The 18,148-nt window shown below is 40.8% G+C and overlaps 1 protein-coding gene and 1 long non-coding RNA gene across 2 annotated transcripts in view; one reads left to right on the top strand and one right to left on the bottom strand.

Moving 5' to 3' along the window:
• LOC148093180 (uncharacterized) overlaps positions 1 to 18,148 on the bottom strand; it is a 39,360-nt gene that overhangs the window by 14,865 nt on the left and 6,347 nt on the right. Inside the window, exon 2 of the long non-coding RNA XR_015714359.1 lies at positions 13,541 to 13,629. This is a non-coding gene — a long non-coding RNA (uncharacterized LOC148093180). The remainder of the gene's footprint in view (positions 1 to 13,540; positions 13,630 to 18,148) is intronic.
• Positions 1,796 to 5,623, top strand: SPINK9 (serine peptidase inhibitor Kazal type 9). The gene is made up of 4 exons (XM_087815916.1): positions 1,796 to 1,841; positions 2,579 to 2,607; positions 4,428 to 4,555; positions 5,578 to 5,623. Exons 1-4 carry the CDS (start codon positions 1,796 to 1,798, stop codon positions 5,621 to 5,623), a joined length of 249 nt encoding a protein of 82 aa, XP_087672042.1.

The following is an 18,148-nucleotide window of genomic DNA, read 5'->3' as shown; positions in this document are numbered from 1 at the left end:
CAGGATGAGGGGGTTGGTAGGTAGAAAATTACTAACGGGAGGTATTAAGGATGGAAGGATTCTTGCTAAACTAGACTAACAGAATTTTTGCTAAAGGCAGGCCATGGGTTTATACATTACAGATGAGGGATGAAGAACCTGATCAGACATCAAGGGCAATCAAATATCAGTGGTATGGGGATTACTTAGCGGGCTTCTGCACTAAGAGATGGCTGAGCAGGCCAAAGACATGAGATGCAAGGCGAGGCTGGGGGCAACGTCAAGACCTATTCGAGAGAGGACTCAGAGGAGCGTAACTGAAGTTTGGTCAAGGACAGTCTTTGTGGAGCTATGATGAGGACAGTGGCCAAGTTTCTCATTAATTATGGTATGTTCAAGTTGTAATACAGTCTCCAAGACAGAGTAAATGTTCATCAGTAGTTACTCAATGATCAAATGAAGGTAAACTAAGGCTTCTTAACAATAAAATAACTTGTACAAGGTCATGCAGGGAATGGTAGACCTGGCAATGGATTCATGTCTGAAGACTCTTAGGGTTTCAGCTCTCGGTAATATTCTGACGCCTGCCTCTGCCCCCAACCCCCGGCTGTCCCAACACTGGTTCCAGTCGTCTTCATCCGTTTCAAGGGAAGCAAATGTGAATGTTAGTCTCCCAGCCTTTGAACATATAGTGTCTTCCAATTCTATCTACCAAAACTGCAGGCGCTGCTTCCAAGAACTACTCATAGTCACTCTATTTGAAAACTAACACATTCTAGCATGTGTCCTTGTAGCCTTTATCAAAGCTTTTAGATGAAGCATAGTTTGAAGAATACACAATTAAACACATTTAAACCACGGACAAAGGATTGGTGGCTTGTCTATAAAAAGTTATTTTATTAGCAGAAGATGTCACTGGCCATGTATGTAACTATGGCCCAGGACAAGGTTAACATCTTACCCTTGAACCATCAGTCTGCGTTTGGGGACTAAAGAATCAAGGCCAAAGCCTCAGGGACAATCCAACTACTGCAGCCACTAGATCCATCCTTGGTTAAGATGGTCACAGAGCTTGTTGTTGTTGGGCCTTGAGGCGGCTTCCGCCAGGGATCTAGCAGGTAAATGTGATGCGAGCACTCACCGGCTCCAATCATTGTACCAGCTCCCCAGATTTGGGGCTCATGGGAAAATTATCTCCCTGCTGAAGAGTATGAATCATTGCTTGTTTCTGATTAGCCAAGACTTGGGTGTCGATATCTTTTCTCTGTGCCCAGTCTGGTGTCTCAATTGGCAACATTTTCCATTGATGCTAGAGAAGGAAGGAGAAAAGGGTAGAACCTGGGCATATTTCAACCCCCATAAAACTGCCACGCTGATGACTGTTTCTGGCAACAGTAGTACAACAACCTGCAGTAAAACCAATGAAATAACTTCCTCGTAACTTCCCTTCCTCGGCTGTAGAGCAAAGAAAATGGTAATAACCATCGACAAACTTGTTATGAAAATCTAATTGTGTAACATGTGAAAGCACCCAAACTTTTAAAGACATAAAGAGGTACGGAAATACATGCCAGCTTTATCGAGTCCTTTATCTATTAGAAATTCACGTACATTCATGTCTTTCACAATAAAGGAACTTCTATTCCCAGCAGAGGTTTCTAACCTCTTTCCGGGACTCTGATTCCTGCAAATAGCTGTTTCACAATTGAGGCAGGAACACTTGACATTATATAAGGCAGCACCCAAGTGAGCTGGGCAGACCCCAGAAAGTCACTTCTTTTACCTCCATCTGACTGCCCTTGGCCTCTTTAGCAGCATGAGAGTGACAGCCTTTGTCTTGCTCTTGGTCCTGGCACTTATCCGTGAGTATCTCCCTCATACACTGCCCTGCCCCTGCCTTGATACTGATAGCTTGTGTCATCTTCTGCCCATTTAATTCTGAGGTATACACATCACACAGATAATAGGGGAAGCTTCTAGAAAGGCTTTTTTTTTTTTTTTTTTCTCCACCAATGAATCCCTAAATCATATCATCTCAGGCACCAGGTGGACGATTTTAAATGGTCAACGGAGGCCAAGCTCTTATCCATACACTTTGTGTAACCTCTTTGGAAAGTGTTCATCCAGACTCTGCTCTTTGATATCATTATTTATAGGAACTAATTTCTTCATAAAGTAGGCCGATGCATTGTTGGGCAGCATGAACTGTTACTTTCCTTCCAGTATTAAGACCTGACTCCCTAGAATTTGCAACCCCTGCCATCTCTGCCTGCTACGGAAGACCAGATATTCCCAAATACACAAATCTCTTGTATCTTTTATTGTTTCCTAAGCTCTGGTTATGAGGTAGGAAAGAATAAGACAGAATCCTCGTCATTGTAGTAGCTTTTCCACCCTTTTGGCTACACTCTAATCCTGCTCCAAAACAAAAACCTGTTCTGTGCGTCAGCCTTTGATATGCTGATGCAAAAGTTCTGGAGAGAATCGTATGTTTTTAATGACAGGTTGAGAAAGCTGAAACATAAATCAAAGATTACTCTTCTAATAAGTTTAAGTTCTTCCAGAGATTAATTGTTTCTTGTACTTGTTTTTCTTGCAGAGGTAGACTGTGCCCGACACGGCCAGCAGGTCAGTATATCAATCTTGATTTGAAAGCCGGTATCAGTAAGGAAAGTTTTGACACTGTATATAATCCATTTTCTATCCATTTGAAGTTTTTTTTTTTAAGTTTCAAAATAATTTTTATTCAAAAACTGTGGACAGACCTTTCTGACATGCAGGTGATGGGACAAAATGGTTAGACACAGCATCAGAGCTGTCAAGTCCTGGGTTTCCGGTCCACATTTTCAATAGGGCAACACTTACAGCCATCGTGTTTGGAAAGAGTTGGCACAATAAGGACAAGTCCTGATTCTTGCCATTTTTAAATGGATCACACGTACCTTTGTTCTCTATCTTAAGGAATGAAGATTTGTACTTAAGCTTTCCTTCCTGGCTCGTATTAAGTAATGTCTGTTATTGAGAAAATGCGGGTGTGGTAGCAAAAACTTTAAACCAACAGTCAGGCACCTGGGGTTCTGGTCCAAGCTCTACAGCTTTTTAGCTGTGTGACCCTGTGGCCTAAGCAGCTCCTATCATCTCTTTGAGGCTTCTGTTTTAACCTATTAAAGAAGATAATGTTAAGAACATACATTTTGAAGTCAGGCAAGCCTGAATTCAAGCCATTTTTCACGAGTTAGTAGCTGTGTGAGAATGAAAGGGGTTGGTGAACATTAAGCCCTGGTCGTTTCCTGGTCACACTGTGAGTCTCCATCAATTCTGTAACTGAGGGTTGTGCAGGCGAGGAGGGGAAGCGACATCCTGCTGGCATATCCTCAGCACAGGCGCTCCAATCTCTATTCTGCTCCGTGACCTCTGCTTACTCATCTCTGTGTGTCCAGCACTCAGCTCAGCCCTAAGGCTAGGAGCTCAATAACTGACAGAATGACTAGGTTAACTTCTAGAACATATCTGAAGGGGAGGAAGGATTCAACTTTAACTTCGAGCATATTTCAGATTATCCAAGTAGAAATATTCAACAATTAGTAAAATATATCTGGACCTCTCGGACGGAAACAGAGGAGATGCAGTCTTCTGTATAGAACTGGAGTTGTGATAGAAATTATAGTTATTATTTATTCAGTCTTTTCCATGCTGTGTAGTGCTAAGCATTTTAGACACCTCTTCTCGGTTATGCATTTGTTACTTTAATCTGACAATGTAGGTCTCTCACCTTCATTTTGCAGATACAGAAACTAAGACTTAGAGAGGCGAAATAATGGTCCCAGGTTCATAGAGTCAGGATTTGAATTCCAGTGTGTTTGACTTTACTATCCATGCTCTTCAATTTGCTCATAGATGAAAATCCCAGAAAATTCTGTCTACTTGCTCCCACAAGTGGCTCATCACCTTGGCTTTGCTCCAGGAGTTTTGAACTGTGTTCTTAACTACAATGTTAACATACATCTGTCTATGTGCTGATAATGTATATAGCAAGTAATTTGTTACCAATATATAAAGTTGCCAATGATGTACTAGTTATTAAAACAACTATTTATTTTTATAATACATCTCACACTTGCATTCAGATAGAACATTTGAAGTGAAAGAGGGAAAGCAGGAAACCGAACGTGCCATGGGCGTTGAGAACTGACACATCAGCCAGTACTAATTACAGTGGAATGGATTCTATATTTAAATATATTGCAATTTGGTTACCAGCTACCACTCATGATTTTATATCTGATATAAAACATCTCTATACTTGATATATTTCAAAGAGGTTAGATGAAGACAACTAGAATAGAAATGGATGCATTGGGAACCTTGTAAACTTGCTTGGAAAATTCTAAGTCCCAGGAATAAAGATTCGGTTGAAGGAACTGAAGGTTTTTAATTTGCATTTTCAGGTTGATTGCAGTAAATTTAAAAAGCTACCACCAGGAAAAGATAGACCGTGTTATGAAATATATGGACCAATTTGTGGATCTGATGGTAAAACTTACGACAATGATTGCTTCTTTTGTTCTGAAGTTGAGTAAGTATTAAAACAGTTTTCTATATTTAAAGTATAATAATTCTGTGTTAAGACAAGTGTATCTCATTTCAGAGAAGTGGTTTAGGGCATAAGGAATATGTGGATCATCTCACATTGACTCTGATGAACAGAATTCTCACCATCGATAGGATTTGGAGGCCCTGGTGTCATAGCACCCCTGCATATTGTGGTAGTAACAGTCAAGCAGAGAAGCCCAGCATCTCTGAACTGGAAGGAAACTTAAGGGTCATCTAGTTCAACTTCCAACTACTAATTTATTGCTTAAACTCCCTCTATAAAAAAGTCACCAAGTCATCTCACAGTCTATGCTTGATTATTTCCAGGGACAAGGAACAGTCCTCCTCCGAGGCACGCCAGCCTACATTTGTTAGAATGAGCCCTGTTTACTGTCGAGCTTCAACAGTTTGAATACATTAGAGCCCCCTAATGTTTGGTACAAAAGGGGGACAATACCTGAAAAACCTAAAGAACTTGTTCTGTTTCAGAGTATGATTTTTCCACAAAATGTATATGTTGGGGCGCTAACAAAAATTAAATAGCCAACAGTAGTTTAAAGGTTACAAAGTAATCGTCTGCAAGATATATCAGCATCAGCTCAAAAAAGTTAAATGATGAATTATGTACTAGAATGTATAGAAACATCTAGTTCTTTTTAACTATTTTCAAAATGTACATGAATGAAAACACACATATGGTATATTATTCTGTTTTATTTTAATAAGAAAAGAGTTACAATCTTATGATAGGAGGCATCTAAATGTGCATCCTCTTTTAAAAAAATTCCATTAAAATATGTTTTCAGGGACATAAGCTGTACTGTATTTGGAGCACTGTCCCTATGTAATCAGCACCAGTTGCTAAAATATCTCTAACTTGCAGGGTCTCCTTTTAAACACATTGTTAGTGAAGTGACTGGGCACATTTTGGGGTTCACCGGGGAAGCTGGATGCTAATAAAATGCCAATGGCTTTAACATTTCTCATTTGTTACTCTTTCCACAGGAATACTGGCAACAAACTTAAATTTGTACATTTTGGAAAATGCTGAGTCTATCAACATTTTGTGAAATAAACATTTTTATTTAAGAGTTGAAACTTTAGATATGTTTCACTTTTGAGTGATGTCTAATAGGCCATCTTAGGACCACATTCTGGGGGAAGGAAGGCCAATTAAGAATGGTAGTGGGGGTCAGAAAATCAGAGGACCTGAAGCTGATGCCTTTTTTCTCAAGCTAGGAAAACACCCCCTGTGTATAACTTAGTTCTGAAAAGCGAACAGATAAAGAGGGTGTTCAATTAATGCTTTATAAATAAACTAAATTAAGATGAACTGGATTTGACTTTTATTAACAAGTAAGCAAGGAAATTATAGTGTCTTATCCCAGATAATGCTAACATCAGATGTCAACCCCTGATCCAACTGCAGACTCTGAAAGTACAGTAGCATTCTAATGCACAGCATTGTTTGCCTTCAAACTCAGAATTGCTGCTTCTAGTTCCCATGAAAAGAATCCAGACACACAGAGGGAAATGAATGCTTTTCTAGAGACTGTGGGGGAGTGAGCGAGATGGGAGTGACCTGAGAAGCCTAAAACTCCTCATTACATTCCTATCCGGTACACTCCGCTCTTGCAACGCCACTGTGCAAATCCTTGTCATTTGTAACATGGAAAGAATATTGCCATAAAACTTTAAAGATGCACGAATAAAAGAACATAAAAACAATTAAATACACTGCCAAAATGTGTTACTAGAAATGAGCCTACTCCAATTTTAAGAACGCTGTTTCCATTAGTTCTTTCTCATATTTAAGAGTAGCAGGCGTGAGCACAGCCAACAGGCAGGCCCTTCTGGAACAGGTTACTCCTGCCGGTCTCAGAACAAAGTTAAGCTGAAACACTGGCTTCGGGATTTTAATGAGCAATAAGAGGAAATGGAAGGCAGATCTATAAATACATGTCTTAACAGCCTGAAACGTTTCAGAATTTCTTAAGGAAAAAAAAAAAAGACAACACTGAGTCAATATAAAATGAAGGGGGTTTTTTAGAGGGCTTGCTTAAACAATGGGGGGAAATGCGAGAGCTCTGAAAGGGGGTCCTGGAGAGTGCAGGGACACGAGGCATCTACTGCTCAGAAAGGAGGCTGAGAGTTAGAAACTGAGGCCGGGCCCGCCGCCGCCTGTGACCCGGCCAGCAGGCAGCCCGAGCCCCCAGCTGCCTCCGCCAGCCCCGAAGCCCGGCCTCCGCTTCTCCGCGCCTGGGCAGCCCCCCTGCCTCCCGCCTCTCCACCCCAGCTCTCCCACAATGGGCCCAGTGGGAGACACCCCAAATACTGGCAGACTCTGTTGAGGCGCTCACCTCCCTGGGCTCGCTGCCCTGCCTGAATTCCAGGTTTCATATTTCTTTTTGGGGCCACAGATTGTCTGCGCTACCATCCGTTTGCTGCCACATCCTGTAGACATTAACGCTTCCACCCTGCCAGACTGAAATAATTTTTAGGTTATAATATAAATGATTAAGCTATATAACCATTGGTTAAGATGGTGACCGTTCTGCAATTTATACAACTATCCAAACATTATGCTGCACATGTGAATCTAATATAATGTTATATGTCAGTTATACGTGAATTTTTATAAAGCACACTAAAAAACACACACAAAAAAACCCAAGGAAATAAAAACAAAAACACAAACAAAAATGGTGGGGGCTTTGGAGATAGAGAACCCTGAGGTCAAACCTAGATTTGCCACTCTGAGTAACCTTGAGTAGGTGGTTTAACCTCTGAGTTCCAGTGCCTGCATTTCAAACTGGGGGGCAACAACAGTTCCTACGAACTGGCATAAGCCAGTGTGCATACAGTGCATAAGATTGGGCCTGGAACATAATTAGCAAACAATAAATGAATATTATTTTTAAAATAATAACAGCAAAATTATGTGGTTGTCCTATGTTTGTCCCTTAAGCACAATGGATGGTTCTAATTTAGGCTGTGGCCCCTCATGGTCTCGTCGCCCCCACCCCAATCACTCGTGCCTGACCGTGTCCCGAGACAGCACCATGGGCCTTCTGTTAGAGCTAATGGTCACTGTTACAGCCACAGAAGTCTGCCAGGTGAAATTCCCATGAAGAGCAAGGCAGAAAATCAAGGGCACCTAGAATATTCATGGCAGGGTACGTAATAAGCACTCAATAAATACTATTGTTATTGTTTAAAAATATAAAACACTGATGGCTACAATCCTCGCATTCAGTGAGGGATTGCCCTTACAGGATTCCTAACAGGGAATCATGCAGCCTCTCCTGGACTGAGTGAGAAGGCGCTCACTCCTTCCTGAGGTAGTCATCAAGGGGAACTCCTACTCTCAAAACTTTTTATCAAGCTTAGATTTCCCCCATAGAATTTATTCCTTCATTTGTCCTAAATATAGCCCTTGAGCCACAAAGAAAAAGTCTAATTGAGAACCTTTTTATTTTTTATTTGTTTACAAACACCTCTTGATTGCAGATATTTTAGGCACAGGTACATGGAAGAAGCTGTACTGCAGATTTTATATAGGGTGGTTTAAGAGGCAGCAAGCACCTACCTCTTTTCCCACCCCCCAAATACACAGCAGCCTAGATATCAGTATCAGTATCATTCCCACTGAAATCTCCTGAATATTCTGTCCTCTCAAATAGCACTTCATCCAGCCCTGTGCCCAGGATAGCCAGGCAACCTCTGGGGGTCTAAGGAAGTCCTTGGCCTCCATCCATAGTAGAAAAGGGGTACAGAAGGTCAGGCATAGCTGTGGTGCCCTCACCAATCCTAAAACTTTCAGTAATTTTAAGATAGTTCTTGTGTACCTCTGAATTTTCTAAGGTTAGTTGAAGAAAGCCTTGGACCAGGTCGTATACTAAGTCATGATCTCATTTAATCCACAAAACAACTCCAGTAATATATTTATCTAGCTACAAGGGAGAGTGGTTTTATTATCTACCATGGTAAACATAGCATCTATTTGAGTGTTGGACCATGATAGGAATCCCCAAAACAGTAATAAGCTAATGAATGAATCTGCTTTTTTCTTACTTAAGAGAAATAGGGTTTAATGATGACAGAATTGCCATCTAACATGAATAGGAAATGATAGAGTTACGATTGATAAAGCTCTGTTTTACTCTAGAGCTCGAGCTCTGAAACACTGTGGCACTACGTTCCCTAGGCAACATCACAATTCCTGTCCCCATAGCAGCTCACCTGGACAGAGTCTGGCTGTCTCTATTCATTTTCAGGGAGGCCAGTGTGAGTTCTCTGTTGCACAGCCACTATGTCCACTAGTGTCAAAGAGAATGCCTTCTAGTTCATGAACTCAAAAGGCAAGAGGAGCTGGCTAGTGATTTTGTCCCAGATCCATGGAACGGCCCTTTGCAATTGTCATTTTGCATAGTCAAGAGTCCTAGTAGCTTTTAGCAAACAACATGCATGAAGAATATTTTTGAAATACTGATTCAAAATAAGTTAAGTCCTAATATTTGGCATAGTGAGATGTGCAGTGTTCTTGCTTTGGACGATGGCAGGGCAGTTGATGATATCATTTGCTAAGTATGCCCCTAGACATTAAATGCAATGGGGGTCTCTAGCTCTTGATCTATCAAACTGTACTTGGCTTCTTAGGGTTAGCCCTGTTTGGAGACAAAGCAATCATGGCCCAGAGCATCAGAGACAGCCCAGCTTCTGCACCATTGGATTCTTGAGATATCCACATGGACTCTCATTCTTTCGCTTGAGGATTCCAGTGAACTTTCCCTTAGCAAACTTGAACAAGCTGCTTCCAACAGAGAATAGGTATATTTCCAGTAGATATCTGGCTAGCTCTCTCACTAGCTCCACTTGCACCACAAAATTTGGGGCTTTCCAGAAAGTCATGCTCTACTCTAGAGCACTGATCGCTGCTTAAGCTTTGTCAACCAAGATCAGCTAAATGGATTCCTGTTTTGTGTCTAGTCTAGAACCAGATGAGGACTCCAAGTAAAAGGACCAAGATAGTTGGTACTGATAGCCATACTGATCACTACATCAGACACATGAAAATGGCCTTGCTGCAGAAAATGAGCACTAAACCTAGGAACCTGTGTTTAAGACTTATTTCAGACATTCCCTAGTTCTGGTATCTTAGGCAACTTCAAGACCCAGTTTCCTCCTCTGTAAACTGGATATAATGGTAATACCCAACTCAAACTTATATGTGAATCAAATAACATAATATATGTGAAAGCACAAAGAACTGTTTATGCACCATCCAAATGTGAAATAGCATTAATTTGGGTCGTATTATGTAGTAACACAGGAAACCTTTTTCATGATTCATTGAGTCTTTTAAACCTGTTCTAAGGTCTTGTTTTGGGAAACATGCATTTCCTAATAGAGATGACACATCTGGCCCAGGGTATAATGCAAGCTTCAAATGGCCTAGGCTGACAACTGCAGATCACTTCTCCTGATTCCACCTCACTGTCCTTGGCCACTCAACATCAGGGGAGTAATAGCAAAGTCTAGGGGTTCTCAAACTTTCATTAACCTTTAGAATCTCAATTTAGAACCTATGTCCAGGAAATCCGGAGAGTCTTTCATTTCAGAGATGAGTAAGTCTGTTTTGTTTTGGGGTTTTTTGGTTGTTTTAATGCATTTTTCTCTCTACATCAAGAAATCACTGAATCACACAAACTCAAAGTTGGAATGGACCATAAAGCTCATCTAACCCAACTTCCTAACTCTACATAGAAAGCTTCCTGGGAGGTCTCTGAGAAGGGATCATCATTTAGTTTCTGCTCTGATATAAAGAATCTCTTTTCAGAAAGAGTAGCCCATTCTTGACCTGTTTGAATCAATAGAACATTCTTGCTTTGTTGAGTAGAAATCAACATTGACTTAACCTGTAATCATGACTGATCCAAGATTTTAAGAATTTAAAAATCTATTATTTATTTGTCCATTCTACACTTATTGAGCACTGAATATGGCCTGGCATTATTTACTAAACTAACCTCTCATTGTGATGGTCACCGTCCCAGTCCAAAGTCCCTTTTTCTGTACCCCATTCTTATTCCAACAGAGCAATCATAGAATTTCCACCTTTTCTGAGTGAGTCAAACCTGATTATTATTTTGACTCAAAGCCTTGAAGAGAACCCCATGTCAGCTGGTACAGACTAAGAACTGAAGCAAAATCATCTTTTTTTTCCAAAAAACAATTTGTTTTGATTAGAGAAAATGACCATTTTGCTTAAGATTCAGAATTACTACTTTTATGTAATCTCAAAGTTGGGATGAATTTTTCTTTCTCAAAATCAAAAGCTCTTCCATACATCTTTTAATATGTCAAAGATATGATTTAGAATAATTTATCTAGAATCACCAGAGATAAATCTGATATGCCACATAATCATGTTATATAGCCAAGTATTTATCCATGTAAGTGTCAAAGCTAGTTTTAATGAAAGAATTTCAGATTTAAACCATTATTTAATGGAGTCAGTAGAGTATAGTGTCCAAGTATACTGGCTTTAGAGTCAGACAGAATTCTGCTGGTTCCCAGCTTTGTCACTATGTGACTAGGACAAATCACTTAAATTTCTGGACCTCAAGTCCCTCATTTGTGTAATGAGAATAATTATAATACCCACCTCATTGAATTGCTATGAGCTTAAATGCTATAATTTTGCAAAGGGATAAACATAGCCCTTTATATATAGTAAGAATTCTAGGATGTTTAGCTAGATTATAAAATGTCATATTTTCTTCTTATTCTCCAGGGGATGAAGGACATGATTTACCTTTTTCATTTGGATTCACTGTGAAAATTATTAATATTCTCATATGTGGTAATAAAAATTTTCAATTAAGTGACACCCTTAATTCTACTTGAGACTGTGCCTTGTAAGTAAAGGGGAATAATACAGTAGCAGAGAAGTTAAGAACATCTACTCTGAAGTCACAGAAGTCACAGACGTCAGGTTCATCAATTACTACCTATATGATCTTAGAAAATTTACTTACCTTTTCTTGGCTTGGAATTCCTTTTCTCAAGGAAGTATTAACAGTATCTACCTCAAAGGAGTGCAAGGGTTAAAAGGTAAGCTACATTCAGGATTCTTAGAGGGCTCCTGGCACTTGGCCAGGAGTTCCATAAATGTCAGCTTTTACCATTTCACTTTCCCAGGAAGCATGCGGGTTGTGAAAACGGTGACAGAAGAGTGTTTGTGGGATGAATGGGTGAGCTGGTCTTGAGAAATAGGATTTTTTTCTTCTAAGCAAATAGTTAAAAGCAGTAAAGTTCATGACCTAGGTAATAAAGTATATGGCCTTGATTTGCATGCAATGAGAATCTCACTGAACCTAAATCAAACAATATTTGGCTGAGGGTAGAAGGTGGAGGTTAGGTCGTAGGACTGGTGAGTTTTCCTAGGTCTCTAAAGGTACCCCAGGGTAGTGAAGAACAGGGTGTGTGGTGTTAAGCCATTCAGTCTCCATCTTGTAGGCACTGGCACAGCATCATAAGCCTGCAATTTCTAAGCAAAACTGTGCTCCCCCAAAATCCCTCTCTAAGCAAGAATTCCAGAAGGAATAGAAATATTTATACCAAATACTACAGCCCTTTCGACATGCCAGCTACTACACTATGTGCTTTATGTGTATAAACTCATTTAATATTCATAACAATTATATGAAGAAGGTACTTCTATCACAGTTTGCAGATAGAAAGAGTAAGCCACAGAAGCATTAACTGATTTCCCAAGGTTACAGAGATAAGATTTGAACCCAGAACTTCTAGCAGCAGCGTCGCTACTGTTAACAGCTATGCTACGCTGCCTATTCTTACCTGTGAGGCCAACAGAGGCTGAGAAATAAAGGGATGGAGTAGAGACAGGGGAAGCTGCTCAGTCAACTGTGGAGGATGGAGGATGGAGCTTGGAGGACGAAGGACCGAGCACGGAGCATGGAGGATGGATGGAGGAGGATGGAGGACGGCGGGTGGGGAGTAGGGATGGAGGGTGGAGGGTGGAGAACAGGAAAGTTAGGAGGTGTTTTGGAAATTATAATATACATCTACACACAATTAGCCAACAGGAAGATAAAGCAAGGCATGGGCAATGGTAGGCAAATTTTAGTAATAGAACTGAGCAAGAGGCGGCCAACTACCTGTTAGGGATGCTGAGAGGCAAATATTTAGGGTGTTGATGATGTTCGTGGTTTGGGGATTGATCCGCATGGTGATGTTATTACTTCTCAGTGACAGTCTCCTCTAAACTAGGTGGGAGTCTGTTGCCCTCGATGTGTTCCAACCCCTTGCACTTGATGCCCTCCTACATTTTTCAAGAAGCACTGTACTGCCTCTGCTGATGTGACTCAGTTGGCTGGAGAATCTTCCTGTACACCAATAGGTGGTGGGTTCGATGCCAGGGCAGGGCACATGCTGGGTTACAGGATCCATCCCTAGTCGGGGCACGTGTGCGAGGCAACCAATCAATGTTTCTCTCATCTCCCTGTCCCTCTCTCTCCGCCGCTCCCTCTCTCACTCTAAAATAAATAAATAAATAAATAAATAAATAAATAAATAAATAAATAAATAAATAAACAAACATTTAAAATCCAGACCAGCAGCCTGGGTATCTCTGAGAGGCCTTGTATGCCTCTTTCTACTTTCTGGTTCTAACCTTCCTTTTCCTAAATGAAGCCTTTTCATAGCTCAGAAAATATTTCTAGCATGCTGTTACTGTATCAAATTACTAAGAGATAATTCAATAATCAAGATGAATTTCTAGCTTCAGTATAGTGCAAATACAAGAAGAGTGGCTGGTAGTGCTAGTTCACCTCTCCTGACTCCACCTGCTCGCCCTTGGTCACCTCCACCCCAGGGAACAGCACTTGCCTCTTGGCCCTTGTCCTTGCCTTTGCATTTACCTCCCTTTGACCACTGTTCTTACCCCTGTCCCAGGCACTGGCAGCTTCGTGACTTCCGTGCAGAGAATTCTGAGATACTGTCACCTCACAGATGGGTGGGTACACTTCTCACCTGGAACACAGTGTGAAACGTTACATTTATGACTATCAAGAAATCATAGGCTCACAGAATCTCAGAGCCTGAAAAAGGCTTAAGATCTTATCCTCCAACTTTCCATCAGAGAGGAATCTTATCCCCTGTCTCTAAGAGATCATCAACTTTTGCTTCTGTCTGGATAGCCCTGAAGATGGGGAATTCAGGCTTCCACAAGGTAGCCTCTTTCACTGTTAGGCACCTTGAGTGTTCAGACAGTTGTTTGCTCACAATCTTTTAACCAACATTTATCTATGCATCATGTGCCGGGCACCGGGCTAGGGACCCAAGTGCAATGATGAGTAGATCAGCCTTGTCCTCAATGAGCTCTTTATGTTGGGCCAAAATGTTAAATAATACAGTGGCCAGGTGGTGAGCTCTGGAGTCAGTTTCCCCAGGTTTCATATAGCAGATAATACAGTACTTAGAAAATTCCAGTGATCAGATGAGTAAGGTCTGAGGCTCCAGTGTAAAATGTGGTGACTATAAGTGATAACATTGTATTGGATAATTGAAATTAGCTTAGAGAGTAGAACTTAAATGTTCTGACCCCCCCCCCAAAATAAAACATGTACAGTGATGTATGTATTAGTTAATAAGATGGGAGAAATTTTTTCACAATGTATATGTATATCAAATCATCATGATGTATATTTTAAATATATTAAAATTGTATTGATCAATTGTACAAATAATTGAGAAAGTACATAATTGGTGTACAAATAATTGTACTTATACAATACTATTATTTGTATAATGTAATACAATTAATATAGTACAATTGTGCTTAAACTGACCTAGCAAGGTTCTTGCTAAAGCTAGATTTTATAAGGAATCACATATCTGGGCCCAGGAGAAAGTTCAGAAGCCTGGCCCCTGACCAGAATTTAGTTAAGTAAGGAAAACTGTCTGTTCTAAGATAGTTCATCTTTATTATTCAAACCCCAGAGCTGAGAGGAACCTGGTGTCCCTGGGAAATTTGAGAACTTCACCTGAGGATATGTTTTTATTGATTTGGGGGGGGAGAGAAAGAGAGAAAGAGAGAGAGAGAGAGACAGAGAGAGAGAGAGATGAGAGGGAAATATTAATCTGTTGCCTCTTGTACACATCCTGACTAGGCACTGAACCTGCCACGTAGGTGTGTGCCCTGGTGCCCTGACCAGGAGTCGGACCCTCAGCCTTCTGGTGTACAGGAGGGATGACGCTCCAAACAACTGATGCACCCAGCCAGAGCAAGAATGGGTGGTACTTTTTAAGTAAGACTTCCTTCCTCAAGAGTTAGGTCTGATTTTCTCATTTCATAACAATAGGAGCGAAGCCCACGCACCTGGTGATCACACAACCTATAGTATAGAATCGCTGATTGTTCCTGACCTCCAGCTCCCTCCCGTTACGCAAGCCAGGTGCTATAATAAGAAATCACATATAATGAACCTGAGCTTCCATGTATGCCTCCTGGTTATTTCATATGTTTTATGTAAAATATGAGAGAGTAGATGCTATGAATAGGGAAGTAGGAATGGTTATGGCAATAATAAAGGATATAAAGATCTCTGTAACATAACAGAACAATTGCCTATAGGATGTAAGGGGGGTAAGGACCCAGAAAGTTAGCCCATTGGCACAATATTATGGTCTCCTAACCCACTGATTCACAATTAAAGAGATGAACCAGGTTGTACTATGCAAGTGTGTGTGTGTGTGTGTGTGTGTGTGTGTGTGTGTGTGTGATATGTCTGAGTCACACTCTGGACCTGTTGAATCAGAATTTTGGGGTTAAGGGGAGCAGGTGTTGAAGGCAGACATGTAAATTTTGAAAAAGTTCCCAAGACTTCCTCATTCTAAATTTGTTTTGTTTTTCCCCCCACATTTCTTTGTTCTTGCTCATTGTAAAACCAGAATTACTTCTATGGAACTGAATAATAATTTAACAATCAAACAAAACAACGTCAAATCATGCTGTCATGCTGCACCTCTACTGCCTGTTAAGAAAGAAATATTTTCTCCTAGAAGAAGTCTTCTTGGTCTTAGGTGACCTGGTGACTTAACCTTGGCGTTACATGTAAACGGATCATTTGCAAATGACTTCATAATGGGATCTGAGGTTCTCAGAATGGGGCCACGGCCCTGGATCATCAAGAGAACTGAGCCTGTGAGGATTTGCTAGGAAACTTGACTGTGAGAACACTAGTGAATGTTGCATTGTGCTTTATGGAAAAGATGAAAACTTTCTTGGTTGCTGTCTTGGCTATTGGCTATTTCTCACGTAAGTATTTATCAAAGAACCTTGGGGAGGGAGTAAACCTCTGATCTTCCAAGCGAGTAACAAGCCAATGATAACTATTTTCTAGATGTAGGAATTCTTTGAAACTTTGAAGTTTCTCTGAGATTAAAAATTCACTGCCTCAACTACAACGAATATCAGTGATTGAGTCCATGTTTTAAATATTCCAAGAACTGCCATACACAGACTTTGGATATTTTATGGGATGACGTATGAGAGCTATAATCAGTATTTGACCAAAAAAATCTGGTCTTTTGAGTCAATAATTTCATTTCTCCTCCCTCTTCTTCCTAGTACTCTCCCATCACATTCCCCACACAGTGGTAGTTCATGTGTGTGTGCATACACACACACACACACACACACACACACACACACACACACACGTGCCTTCTACACAAAACAGTGTCCGTGTCTGGAATGGCTTACTGATAGAGCACAACCGATGTTATCAACTATCGAGAGAGGGCTCAGTGCTTTCTGATTAAGCCCAGCAAAATGACACCAACAAAGGAAGCCCACAATGTAAAACTAAATCTGCTGGCAGGTCAGCACAGGTACAGGGGGAGGCAAGGAGGCTCAGCTACAGCAGTTGAAAGAAGTCGAGGCTGCAAAATAGAACATAAAATATGAAGGTCGTGGGAAATGTTCATAGTTTGGGTAAAAAGTTGTTGACACAGAGGTCCTGAACAAAGGAAAAGCCTTCCTTGGAAGCAGATAGAGTTTGGAAAAAGAGTATATTCAAGACAGGCAATCATCAGAAACAAAGACAAGTAGCTAAGATTTGTGTCCACAGGTAGTCAGGATGACTATCAAGAGCTAGACATCTCTCTAAAATGGGTCCACACAGTGAGCAGCCCAGCAGTAGATGATATGCTGAATCCCAGAGGATAAAGCTTAGGTTTGAACCTCCCCTGCCAAAGGTCAGATGACACCTAGGGACGGGAGAGGGCGAATTCTCAGATGGGACAGTAAATGTCCCAGGCTTGATAAGAGGAAGCAAACAGTATTTGGGAACCAGGCATGACCAGATAACCCTTGTGTGGAAGAGCCACATATTTTTCTATGGCGTTCATGGTTATTTATGAGATTACTTAGTGGGCTAGTGAACTCTTCACATCTCAACACTACATTGTTTTACTTGACCCTTTTTTCTGAACATTTTTGTTTCAGGTATTTTTGGTGAAACTTCACATAAGGTAAGTTTGCTATTTCTTGCACAAGAATTTTTCCAGGCTTAGGTTTATAGTATTTCTATTAGTTGAACTATATTAAACCATATGAAACTGCTAATATTTGACAATTTTTGATCTTCATAATAACGATTCATTATGACTCAATCCAAACATTTATGCCAAACACATCCTGGGGAAAACCAGGATTCATCCCTCTTACTGCCCTTTTATCTGTTTATACACCACTGGCAATGAAAGCTCCTCGTTTTCATTTTTAATTTTTTTCTCTCTCTAAATCTGTTGCTTTTTCCCATATTCAAGTCCTCTCACTCCTGGCCCATGGTATCGCAGTAGCCTTCTGCAGGGGGCTTAGGGGGAGACTGATTAAATGGATTCCAGAGGCACCTGGGCAGTGGTTGTAGTCATTTCCAGACAGCAGTTACAGTCATTTTTTGATTTTTAGAGAGGAAGAGAGAGGAACGTGTCTGAGACTATAATACCGACCTGGCTGCCTCCTGCATGCCCCCTACTGGGGATCGAGTCCACAAGCCGGGCACTGCCCTGCCCTGGAATCCAACCAGGAACCTTTTGGTGCTGAGACGATGCCCGAGCAACTGAGTCGCACTGGCCAGGGCAGTTACAGCCTTTTTTTTTTTTTCCACTTTTCAAGAATGGTCTCCTTCCCTTCTAACAGGTTACAGATACATATTACGCAGCCAAGGGTCTGGGCTGCCACAGCTGCCTTGCTAAGTGGGAATTCCAAAGGTTCTGGTGCTGAATTTAAGATCAGAAAGTTTTAATGTTTGACGTTTAAAAGGAGACACATTTTATTATCTCCCCTCTGCGTAAAATAAAATTCCCAAGTATTTCTAATAGAAGCTATTAAGAGACCGTTGCAGGATGGAGTTTGACCTGTGAGTTTTGTTTTAGAACATTTCGTGCAGTTATTATCTACAGGAGCCTGTACAACAGAAACGACTATGCTCCATAAGAGCCAGCCCATTATGCGCCTCTAATAACGTTACATATCCGAATTCCT

The sequence above is a fragment of the Miniopterus natalensis genome, chromosome 4, assembly GCF_054644295.1.
Source record: "Miniopterus natalensis isolate mMinNat1 chromosome 4, mMinNat1.hap1, whole genome shotgun sequence".
NCBI classification, from domain to species: domain Eukaryota; kingdom Metazoa; phylum Chordata; class Mammalia; order Chiroptera; family Miniopteridae; genus Miniopterus; species Miniopterus natalensis.
Note: the sequence above shows the minus strand (reverse complement) of the source record. Positions and strands in the feature narration are given on the sequence as shown.

Coding starts and splice junctions, on each gene's coding strand:
- SPINK9 (XM_087815916.1), top strand. CDS start 1,796: ATGAGAGTGACAGCCTTTGTCTTGCTCTTGGTCCTGGCACTTATCC. Junction 1,842..2,578: donor CTTGGTCCTGGCACTTATCC/GTGAGTATCTCC, acceptor TTTTTCTTGCAG/AGGTAGACTGTGCCCGACAC. Junction 4,556..5,577: donor TTCTTTTGTTCTGAAGTTGA/GTAAGTATTAAA, acceptor CTCTTTCCACAG/GAATACTGGCAACAAACTTA.